General features: G+C 38.7%; 1 protein-coding gene across 3 annotated transcripts in view; it reads left to right on the forward strand.

Moving 5' to 3' along the window:
- LOC127806702 (uncharacterized) overlaps positions 1-12,275 on the forward strand; it is a 100,590-nt gene that overhangs the window by 820 nt on the left and 87,495 nt on the right. The window contains exons 3-11 of one of the 3 annotated variants that reach the window (XM_052344158.1): positions 42-246; positions 390-480; positions 591-736; positions 3,199-3,442; positions 3,546-3,650; positions 3,735-3,917; positions 4,022-4,226; positions 4,333-4,641; positions 11,875-12,173. In XM_052344158.1, the coding sequence (XP_052200118.1) occupies positions 42-246; positions 390-480; positions 591-736; positions 3,199-3,442; positions 3,546-3,650; positions 3,735-3,917; positions 4,022-4,226; positions 4,333-4,641; positions 11,875-12,053 (1,667 nt within the window). In that variant the 3' untranslated portion in view covers positions 12,054-12,173. Of the gene's footprint in view, positions 1-41; positions 247-389; positions 481-590; positions 737-3,198; positions 3,443-3,545; positions 3,651-3,734; positions 3,918-4,021; positions 4,227-4,332; positions 5,256-11,565; positions 12,174-12,275 lie in introns of those variants that run through there. The other 2 variants (XR_008024488.1, XM_052344160.1) reach the window with 2 other exon arrangements.

The raw sequence follows: 12,275 nt of genomic DNA on the forward strand, positions 1-12,275 counted from the left end.
TCAAGAAATTGCGGGTGGTTTTAATTTCTGTTTCTATGCAGGGAGTGTGTTGAGTGGCGGTGGGAGTGGACCGGCCAAAAGGGCTTCCCCCAAGAAGTGGATCAAAATGGTGAATGAATTCCAGAAGGGTTCGCTATCAACCCGTCTCGGCATCCCGATGATTTATGGGATTGATGCCATTCACGGCCACAATAATGTTTACAAGTCCACAATTTTCCCTCACAACATTGGGCTTGGAGCAACAAGGCAAGTTCTAGTAGCCTTAGTTCATGCTCCCCAAGTACAATTTTTGACCAAAAAAAGTAGCAGTTTTTAAGGGTTGTATTTTGATCTAAATGGATTCATTTTTGCTGTTCGTTCTTGTACTTGTGGGTCCTGTTGTTAAGCAGGGACCCGGAACTAGTGAAGCGAATTGGAGCTGCAACTGCTCTGGAAGTTAGAGCTACAGGAATCAATTATGTCTTTGCGCCCTGTATTGCGGTGAGTACATCACTTCTGTTCTTCTTTGGGAACTTTGAAATTTGGCACATGGGCTAATGTTGGTACTCGTATTGTCGGCACAAAATACCATATATTCAAATTGGACTCAGGTTTGTAGAGATCCAAGATGGGGACGGTGCTATGAGAGCTATAGTGAAGATCACAAGATTGTTCAAGCAATGACCGAGATTATAGCAGGATTACAAGGGGATATTCCTCCCAATTCTAGGAAAGGGGTCCCCTTCGTCGCTGGCAAGTAAGCCCTTTTCTTTTCCTGTACACTCTTCCGTTCATGCACATGACCAGAAGAATATTATTTATATAATCATATATATATATATATATATTTCCCAATTTGGTCCCTTCTCCATCCCCAGTGGTCAAATAGTTGTAACTAGTAGGCAATCAAATTCTATCCTTCTCCTCTGGCCCCAATTGCCTGGTCTGTCTTTGTCTGGACTATCAGTTAACATACCAAGTTACCACTCTCGATTGACACCAAGGACGTGATGAGAGAGAGAGAGAGTAGTAGCCATACGGTCTCATGGGCAGAGACAGCACTGCATCCGTGTGGGCGCCACCCACCGAACCAAAGCATGAAGAACTGCCCTTCTAGGGATTGATATTTTTATCCTACCCGACGGACAACCATCCTACAGGTTTGGTTCATTAGCACAAGCATGCACATAAAATTTTGTTCAATCCAAGATTGGTTGCTTGTTACTCAGTAAACTCACACTTAGAGGGTGTTTGGCTTACAGGTTTACCGTTCTTAAGCTATTTATTTAGGTAGCGTTTGTTAAAATGAACAAGATAAACGAGTATCAATATAAGATCAGAATATTTTCTGGACTAAGATATAAAATAGTTAAGATAAGGGTGAAAAATATTTTAAAATTTTTATTAAATTATTTGTTAAATTTTTTAAAATGCACTAGAGTACATAAACGCTATTTTTTTTGTCTAATTTGTAAGAATCAAGATATGCTTATCTTGAGGGAGGAGGGATAAACATATCTAAAAAAATTAAGATAAGAAGTCACTTGAATTTTTTTCCAAATATCACCAGATAAGTTTAACAAATACGTTGAAAATGACAAACATTCAGAATGTTTTCCATATCTGATATTTTTTACCCTATATCTTGATTAACAAACATTACTTTAACAAACATTACTTTATTTTTTTAAATGTTTGGTATGTTTAAGGATCTTAAAAGCTATTAAGCTTAAAAGCTCTCGTACTAGCTTTGAGCAAAAGCTCCCTCATTTCGCTTTTCCAAAAATACGGGTATGAGCTTATTTGTGTTGACCAATTAAATAACTATATTACCCTTATACATTCAACATATTTACACTCTAATCCCTTTTCCACTCTCTTCCTTCTTTCTTTCTAGACCTATCCCAGCTTCTCAGTTGTTGTCGGTGCCTCCATATCCACCATGGCAACTGCCGGCCGTCACCTCTAGCCCTAGCCCCATCCCAATCCCCATTGTTTGCCAGCTTTTTCTCTATCTCCCATTTCCTCAACTCTTTCGTTGCCTCTTTTCAATTTCATTTGTCGCCGTCGCGGCCTTCATCTCCTCCATGGCGGACGACGCCTCCATCCCCATCGACCCCACCTCCAACCTCCATCGTTCGTCACTGTCATCCATTGCCCGTCACCCCTTTCCTCTAATGGCCGGCATCCATGTCTCCTCCATTTGTGTGTGTATATATATATTTAACATATATTGTATTAATATATATTTTAATAGTTATATATAATTTATTAATATTTAATAGTAAAGTTTTATACATCAATTTATAATTTATTTTATTAAAAATTAATATTTTTATAAATTTTATTTATATCATTTAATAACATGTTTATTTTCGTGTTTTTATCCAGTTTTGATAGCTTATCAGTTCTTTCAAACTAAATACATAATTATTAATTGATAGTGTAAAAGTATATTTATTCAAATACGTTATCAACGTTACCTAACTTTTAAACTTTACACAGCTTAAAGCTAAGCAATTTAAAAGCTCCATAAAAAAGGGGTAAGCCATGTAACCAGGATTTTATTTAATTAAAAAAAGATAAATGAATGTAACTTAAAAATACAGTAGACCCAAATTTTAATCGAGTCTTTAAGATTAGAAATGAATCAATCTTTTTTTAATTTAAATTAGATGGGTTTAGATATGTATCCGACAAAGACCGAAATGAAAACTAAATATAATACTTGAGGAGTACAAATATAGGTGTGGACACTAAAAAGAAAATACAAGTATACACATGACCCAACACTGCAACTCCCATCATTGCAGTTGACAAAACAAAATTTGTCCAAATCTCATGCATTCAAAGTTGATGACTTCAATGCCAACTAAAATCGCTCTTTTGAATTGTTTTGCCAGCCTTGCAATATAAAGAAATACTCAACACCATGTAATGCACATGAATTTTCTGTATTTCCGTATGTTTTATCTATCTATTTAAATTTTAAAGACTTAAAACCCCATCACATCAGTGTACTAGCTAGGTGGGGCTGCAAAACAAATTACAAGAAGAATAAAGAAAGGAAAAAATGCATAGAAACTTTAACCCATCATTGCCATTTCAAGTGCCAATGCTTCTAAGTGTTTAATTCCATGTGTCTGGCTGATCTCCGTAAAGCAGGTGCTATTGCTAATCCCCTATTAATACGGCGTTCAACAATATTAATTTGTGCAGAACAAAGGTTGCAGCATGTGCCAAACACTACGTGGGGGACGGGGGCACGAGGAAGGGCATCAATGCAGATGACACCAAATTAAGCTGGCATGGTTTGCTGAGCACCCACATGCCACCATACTACAACTCTATTATCAAGGGCGTGGCCACCATCATGGTGTCCTACTCCAGCTTCAATGGCCGCAAGATGCATGCCAACCCACTTCTCATCACTAGCTTCCTCAAGCACACCCTCCATTTCAGAGTATGCATGTATACATATATATATGTCCATATAAATACCTACCTATATATATATATATATATATATATGATCGAGTTCCGAATGTTGAAACTCCAGCATGCAGGGTTTTGTCATCTCAGATATGGAGGGTATTGATTGGATCACGTCTCCTCCTCATGCTAATTATTCATATTCAATCCAAGCTGGAATTCTATCTGGGATTGACATGGTCAGTGGGGCCTGCTTAATTACTCATGCTGGGGCTTGTAAAGTAGGTTCTATTTTGTCTTACACTTTTCTATGTTGCATGAAGGTCATGGTTCCTTTCAACTATACTGAATTTATTGATGATCTAACCCGCATGGTAAGGAAGAGGATCATTCCCATTAGCCGAATCAACGACGCAGTGAGAAGGATTCTGAGGGTGAAGTTTGTGATGGGTCTTTTTGAGAACCCTTTTGCTGATCACAATCTTGTACATCAGCTAGGAAGTCAGGTCCGTATTTGAACGATTTCATTTGGAGTTTACCAGCTATTAATTAGTACAAAAACAAGGCAAAACCAATCATCTGATGTTGATCATATTCCGATACAAAACAGGAGCACAGAAACTTAGCCAGAGAAGCAGTGAGAAAATCTCTTGTGCTGTTAAAAAATGGTAATTCAGCGGACAAGCCACTGCTACCCCTTCACAAGAAGGTGCCAAAAATACTTGTTGCTGGAAGCCATGCAGACAATCTAGGTTACCAATGCGGGGGTTGGACAATCGAGTGGCAAGGACTTAGTGGCAATAACCTCACAGCAGGTAAATTACATTCCCAACAACACAGACTGAAGTATCTAACTGAAGAGTGGGAGACTTGCTATACTACCATTGGTGGGCATGTTATATCCCAATTTTTCGTGTGCAGGCACAACAATCCTCTCTGCCATAAAGGGTACGGTTGACCCAACAACTAAAGTCTTCTACAAGAAGAACCCGAGTTCTCACTTTGTCAACTCTGCTAAATTATCGTATGCCGTTGTTGTGGTAGGAGAACATCCTTATGCAGAGACATATGGTGACAGCCGAAATTTGACAATCCCTCACCCCGGTCCAAGCACAATTAGAAATGTTTGTGGATCTGTGAAATGTGTTGTCATCATTGTTTCAGGCCGCCCAGTTGTTATTCAACCGTATCTTGCCGAAATAGATGCACTCATTGCTGCTTGGCTTCCAGGTTCTGAAGGCCAAGGAGTTGCTGACGTTTTGTTTGGTGACCATGGTTTTACTGGCAAACTGCCGATCAGCTGGTTCAAGACTGTCGACCAACTCCCAATGAATGTTGGGGACATAGATTATGATCCTCTCTTCCCATTAGGATTTGGACTCACCACGGAACCCACCAAGGCACACTAGAAGTACTCCATGGAGGATTCTGAAGTCAACACTACCTGCTGTTTAAATCTTATTTTATCATCTCTCACATTTTCTACACACAGGGCACAACAGCAATATTCACATAGCTAGAGAAGAATATACACATTTATACTTTCAAAGTTGTACTGTCCCAATGCTCTGTAGGCCTTCATTCATTACATATGGAGCATGTTCTATTCAGAGCAGCACTCTTGATTTGTTACCATGGTCTGGGAATAAAAAGCTAACAAATTCCCTCATGAAGGTGCAATCAGAAGAACAAAAATATATTTATTTGCTGATGTTAAGGATAAAGGAAAGTGTGTAACTGATGCCTAACATGAGGGCAGATAATTCATGGGAAGTCTATCAGCAAATACAATTTATGAATGCCCTGCCCTTCTTCATCAGTTTAAGCAATGAAGTAATCATAAGGTGCAATCTAATACCAGGCAGCTGCTTACCATGCTTACATGAACAGTTACCATCCAGCTCTCTTCCTTCAAACATAAATACTCGATATGAAATAATTGCGCGCTTAGCTAGCTAGGCTGTAAGTAGTAGTGGATATATATATATATATATATGTACCACCTCATGTTAGTTCTTTCAGACTTTTTTCAAAGCTCTCCAGTGTCTCCACTAGTTGTTTCATAGATGGCCTTTTTTCAGGCTCAGGTTCAAGACATTTTAGAATGAGCTCAAGGATTTGCAATACATCTTCGGCAGGATACTTCCCTTCCAATCGAGAGTCCACAATGCTATCCAACTCTCTTCTGCCAAATAAATATGGTCTGACCCAGTCAATCAGATTCTGTTTTTCTTCGAGACGGCGGAGTTCTACTGGTAAGCCTGTTAGCATCTCAATTATTACAACACCGACAGCATACACGTCGGTGGCCACGGACAGATGCCCTGTTTTGACAACCATTAATTTGGTGTCATCAATGCAGATGACACCAAATTACGCTGGCATGGTTTGCTGAGCACCCACATGCCACCCTACTACGACTCTATTATCAAGGGCGTGGCCACCATCATGGTGTCCTACTCCAGCTTCAATGGCCGCAAGATGCATGCCAACCCACTTCCCATCACCAGCTTCCTCAAGCACACCCTCCATTTCAGAGTATGTATGTATATATATAAATATATATGTCAATATAAATACCTACCTATATCTATCTAGATATATATATATATATACATGCCTCTATAGCTGTTCATAGTTGTTGAAGTGGCAGACTTTGATTTGGACTGAGTCAAGACTGCACATATTTGTTTTTGTTTGTTTGTTCTATTTTTTTGGTGTTTGTTAACAGCAACGGCAAGATAGAAGAGTCAATTAATTAGTGTCTTAGTGTGCGACATATTTTTTTTTTTCTATTCTTAATTGATCTATTTAAATAGTGAAATCATTTCAATAAAATATTATCTTTTCTTTTGCGGCCTATTCTTGCTCTCCATAATATCTATCTTTGCAGAATAAACTTCTGCAATCTTCAATTAAATATTCCAACAAGGTGGTATCAAAGCTGTCTTCTTATGGGACTTGTGAGTATTTCCAAATGCCTCCCATTGAAAAGCCCAACCAATCTTCCAGCAAATCTGTTATACAATGGATTCAGACTCACCATTTACAGCAATTGCCCCACCTGTATTTGATGGTGAAAACTATTAGGTTTGGGCAGTTAGAATGGAGGCTTACTTGGATGCAAGTGATTTTTGGGAGGCTGTTGAAGTAGATTACGAGATTCCTCCATTGCCTAACAATCTAACACTTGCTCAAATCAGACATCACAAAGAAAGGAGGCAAAGGAAGTCAAAGGCAAAATCATGCATGTTTTCTGCTGTCTCATCAACAATCTTTACTAGGATTATGATCCTAAATCAACCAAGAAAATTTGGGACTTCCTCAAGCAAGAGTATGAAGGCAATGAAAGAGTCAAAGGAATGCAAGTGCCGAATTTGATCAAGGAATTTGAGATGCAGAGGATGAAAGAGTCAGAAACAATTAAGGAGTATGCTGACAGGCTCCTCAGCATTGTTAATCGGGTAAGGTTATTGAAATCTGATATGCCTGATAGTAGGATTGTACAAAAAATCCTACTTAGAGTGCCTGAAAAATTTGAGGCAACAATTTCCTTATTGGAGAATTCTAAAGATCTGTCAAGTATTACTTTGGCAGAATTATTAAATGCATTGCAGGCACAAGAACAAAGAAGACTCATGAGGCAAGAAGGTGCAATTGAAGGTGCTCTACAAGCTAAGTTCCAAAGCAAAGGAAAGAAAAAGAATGAAAAAAAGAAGAATGTTGATGCAAATGAGGTTGTTGCTAATGACAATAGCAGTAATAGTGGTTACAAGAAGAAAAATTACCCTCCTTGTCATCACTGTGGCAAGAAAGGGCATCCTTCTTTAAAATGTTGGAAAAGGCCAGATGTGAAGTGTCGTAAATGCAACAAAATGGGGCATCATGAGAAGATCTACAAAAGCAACTCTCAGCAACAGAATGAAGCTCAAGTTGCAAACCAACAGGAAGAGGATGAGCAGTTGTTTGTAGCCACATGCTTTGTTGGCCGTAATTCAAGTGAAAATTGGCTTATTGACAGTGATTGTACTGGCCACATGACTCATGATCAACAACTTTTTAAGGAGCTTGATAGATCTGAAGTGTCAACAGTTAGAATTGGCAATGATGAGCATATTGTAGTCAAAGGAAATGGAACAGTAGCCATTGAAACCTGCATAGGTACAAAGATAATTTCTGATGTCTTATTTGTGCCTAACATTGATCAAAATTTGCTAAGTGTTGGATGGTTGCTAGAGAAGGGTTTCAAAGTAATTTTTGAAGATAAGCAATGTCTGATCAAAGATGAAAGTGACCAGGAGATGTTCAGAATCAAAATAAGAGGCAAATGTTTTTTTCTAGACCCAATGCAGGATGAACAAGCAGCCTATCCTATTTCAATAAAAAGTGCAGAGACCTGGCACAAAAGGCTAGGCCATTTTCATCATGCTGTAGTGTTATTTATGCAAAGGAAGGAGCTGGTTCGAGGCTTACCTCATATGGAGATTGAATTGCCAAGTTGCACGGCTTGTCAATATGGCAAGCAGGCAAGGCTTTTCTTTAAACAATCAGCCTGGAGAGCAAGTGAAAAGCTGCAACTGATCCACACAGATCTGGCTGGGCCTCAAAGGACTCCTACACTCAAAGGGAGTAAATATTACATTATTTTTATAGATGATTTCACCAGAATATGCTGGATTTATTTTCTTAGGTTCAAATCAGAGGTTGCAGGTATGTTTTGGAGGTTCAAGGCATGGATTGAGAACCAAAGTGGCTGCAGAATTCAAGTCTTGAGATTAGACAACGACAAAGAGTATACATCAGAACAATTCAATATGTTTTGTGAAGAGGCTGGCATTGAGCATCAATTTACTACCCCCTACACTCCACAACAAAATGGAGTGAGTGAAAGGAAGAACAGAACAATAATGGAGATGGCAAGATGTATGCTGCATGAGAAAGGTCTGCCTAAAACTTTTTGGGCCAAAGCTGCAAATACTGCTGTGTTTCTATTGAATAGACTTCCCACTAAGGCTGTAAAAAGGAAGACACCATTTGAGGCTTGGTATGGATTTAGACTATCCCTACAAAATCTAAAAGTTTTTGGTTGTATTTGTTTTTCACATGTTCCTCAGGTGAAAAGAGACAAGCTTGATAGGAGGGCGGAACCAGGCATTTTCGTTGGCTATAGTGATTTCTCTAAGGCTTACAGAATCTTTCAACCTCAAACAGGGAAGATTTTGATAAGCAGAGATGTTCATTTTGTGGAGCATCAACAGTGGCACTAGGAAACTGAAAAGAGAAATCAAAACATCAATATTCCACTGAATCATGGAAACGAGGTTGATGAGGCACCTGTTAGAGGTATTCTGATATTTATCAGAAATATAGTGTTGCTATTTTTGAGCCTGCAGGATTTGAAGAAGCTAAAAAGGATCCAAAATGGACACAGCTACAATGAAGGAGGAGCTAAATATGATTGAGAAGAACCAAACTTGGGAGTTGGTTGAAAGGCCTGAGAATAAGAAGATCATTGGTGTTAAATGGGTGTTTAGGATAAAACTGAATGCTGATGGCTCAGTCAACAAACACAAAGCTAGGCTTGTGGTGAAGGTTTTGCTCAGGTGTTTGGTATTGATTTTTCAGAGACATTTACTCCTGTTGCACGATTGGACACCATCAGAATGCTATTAGCATTAGCTGCTCAGAATAGATGGAAAGTATTTCAGCTTGATGTTAAATCAGCTTTTTTTCAATGGTTATTTGCATGAGGAGATTTATGTTGAACAACTTGAAGGCTTTGTAGTGAAAGGGCAAGAAAACAAAGTTTTTTTGCTCAAGAAAGCCCTATATGGCTTAAAGCAGGCTCCAAGGGCTTGATACAGTAGAATTAATGAGCACTTACTGAGCTTAGACTTTGTAAAAAGTCTAAGTGAATCTACTCTCTATGTTAAATTTCATAAAATTGACATAATCATTGTTTCTCTATATGTGGATGATCTCTTGGTAATAAGAAGTGGTGCTATGCTCATGGAGCAGTTCAAAAAGAAGATGATGAACGTCTTTGAAATGACAGACCTAGGAGAAATGGCATATTTCCTTGGCATAGAGATTAAACAAAATCAGAAAAGTGTGTTCATCTGTAAAAAAAAATATGCTAAGGAGATTTTAAAGAAGTTTCAGATGGAGAATTGCAAACCAATGAGCACTCCTATGAATCAGAAAGAAAAACTCAACAAAGAAGATGGTGTAGAGAAGATAGAAGAGGGTATTTACAGAAGCCTAATTGGGTGTCTAATGTATCTCACAGCAACAAGGCTTGACATTTTGCATTCAGTTAGTGTCTTGTTAAGATTTATGCACTGTGCAAGTGAAGTGCATTTCAAAGAAACCAAGCGTGTGCTAAGATATGTCAAAGGGACTCTAGATTATGGAATTAAGTTTTGTTATGATCAGGATTTTCATTTTCATGGTTATTCTGATAGCGATTGGGTAGGGTCTGTTGATGACATGAAGAGTACCTCCGGGTACTGTTTTAGTTTTGGCTCAGCTGTGTTCTCTTGGTGTTCCAAGAAGCATTAGATTATTGCTCAATCAACAGCTAAGGCAGAGTTCATTGCTGTCATAACTGCTGTAAATCAAGCCCATTTTGGTTGATTTACATATGGAGCAAAATGAGAGCACAAAAGTGTTTATTGACAATCAGGCAGCCATTGCAATCTCCAATAATCCAGTATTCCATGGGAAGGCTAAATATTTTAGCATTAAGTTGTATTTTTTAAGGGAAGTGCAGAAAAATGGAGAAGTATGTTTGCTGTACTATAAGACAGAAAATAAGCTTGCTGATATTTTTACGAAGGCACTCCTTGGAAGCAGATTTGAGTTTCTAAGAAAGAAACTTAGAGTGTGCAGCTACTAAGGCAAGGAGGCGTGCTTAAATTGTGCCTCCGTAGCTGTTGACAATTGTTGAAGTGGCAGATTTTGATTTGGATTGAGTCAAGGTTGCACATATTTGTTTTTGTTTGTTTGTTCTATTTTTTTCGCATTTGTTAACAGCAGCGGCAAGATAAAAGAGTCAATTAATTAGTGCCTTAGTGTGCGGCATATTTTTAGTTTTTCTATTCTTAGTTGATCTATTTAAACAGTGAAATCATTTTAATAAAATATTCTCCTTTCTTTTGTCGCTTATTCTTGCTCTCCGTAATTTCTATCTTTGCAAAATAAACTTATGCAATCTTCAATTAAATATTCCAACAAACAGCTTCCTCAAGCACACCCTCCATTTCAGAGTATGTATGTATGAATATATATATATATATATGTCAATATAAATACCTGCCTATATATATATATGATCGAGTTCCGAATGTTGAAACTCCTGCATGCAGGGTTTTGTCATCTCAGATATGGAGAGTATTGATTGGATCACGTCTCCTCCTCATGCTAACTATTCATATTCAATCCAAGCTGGAATTCTATCTGGGATTGACATGGTCAGTGGGGCCTGCTTAATTACTCATGCTGGGGCTTGAAAAGTAGGTTCTATTTTGTCTTACACTTTTCTATGTTGCATGAAGGTCAGGGTTCCTTTCAACTATACTGAATTTATTGATGATCTAACCCGCATGGTAAGGAAGAGGATCATTCCCATTAGCCGAATCAACGACGCAGTGAGAAGGATTCTGAGGGTGAAGTTTGTGATGGGTCTTTTTGAGAACCCTTTCGCTGATCACAATCTTGTACATCAGCTAGGAAGTCAGGTCCGTATTTGAACGATTTCATTTGGAGTTTACCAGCTATTAATTAGTAGAAAAACAAGGCAAAACCAATCATCTCATGTTGATCATTATCCTATTAAAAACAGGAGCACAGAAACTTAGCCAGAGAAGCAGTGAGAAAATCTCTTGTGCTGTTGAAAAATGGTAATTCAGCGGACAAGCCACTGCTACCCCTTCACAAGAAGGTGCCAAAAATACTTGTTGCTGGAAGCCATGCAGACAATCTAGGTTACCAATGCGGGGGTTGGACAATCGAGTGGCAAGGACTTAGTGGCAATAACCTCACAGCAGTTAAATTACACTCCCTACAACACAAACTAAAGTATCTAACTGAAGAATGGGAGACTTGCTATTCTACCATTGGTGGGCATGTTATATCCCGATTTTTCATGTGCAGGCACAACAATCCTCTCTACCATAAAGCGTACGGTTGACCCAACAACTAAAGTCTTCTACAAGAAGAACCCCCGCTCTCACTTTGTCAAGTCTGCTAAATTATCGTATGCCATTGTTGTGCTAGGAGAGCATCCTTATGGAGAGACATATGGTGACAGCCGGAATTTGACAATCCCTCACCCCGGTCCAAGCACAATTAGAAATGTTTGTGGAGCTGTGAAATGTGTTGTCATCATTGTTTCAGGCCGCCCAGTTGTTATTCAACCGTATCTTGTCGAAATAGATGCACTCATAGCTGCTTGGCTTCCAGGTTCTGAAGGCCAAGGTGTTGCTGATGTTTTGTTTGGTGACCATGGTTTTACTGGCAGGCTGCCGATCAGCTGGTTCAAGACTGTCGACCAACTCCCAATGAATGTTGGGGACATAGATTATGATCCTCTCTTCCCATTAGGATTTGGACTCACCACGGAACCCACCAAGGCACACTAGAAGTACTCCATGGAGGATTCTGAAGTCAACACTACCTGCTGTTTAAAACTTATTTTATCATCTCTCACATTTTCTACACACAGGGCACGACAGCAATATTCACATAGCTAGAGAAGAATATACACATTTATACTTTCATTCATTACATATGGAGCATGTTCTATTCAGAGCAGCACTCTTGATTTGTTACCATGGTCTGGGAATAAAAAGCTAACAAATTCC

Source organism: Diospyros lotus, chromosome 7, assembly GCF_014633365.1.
Source record: "Diospyros lotus cultivar Yz01 chromosome 7, ASM1463336v1, whole genome shotgun sequence".
In the NCBI taxonomy this organism is placed as follows: Eukaryota; Viridiplantae; Streptophyta; class Magnoliopsida; order Ericales; family Ebenaceae; genus Diospyros; species Diospyros lotus.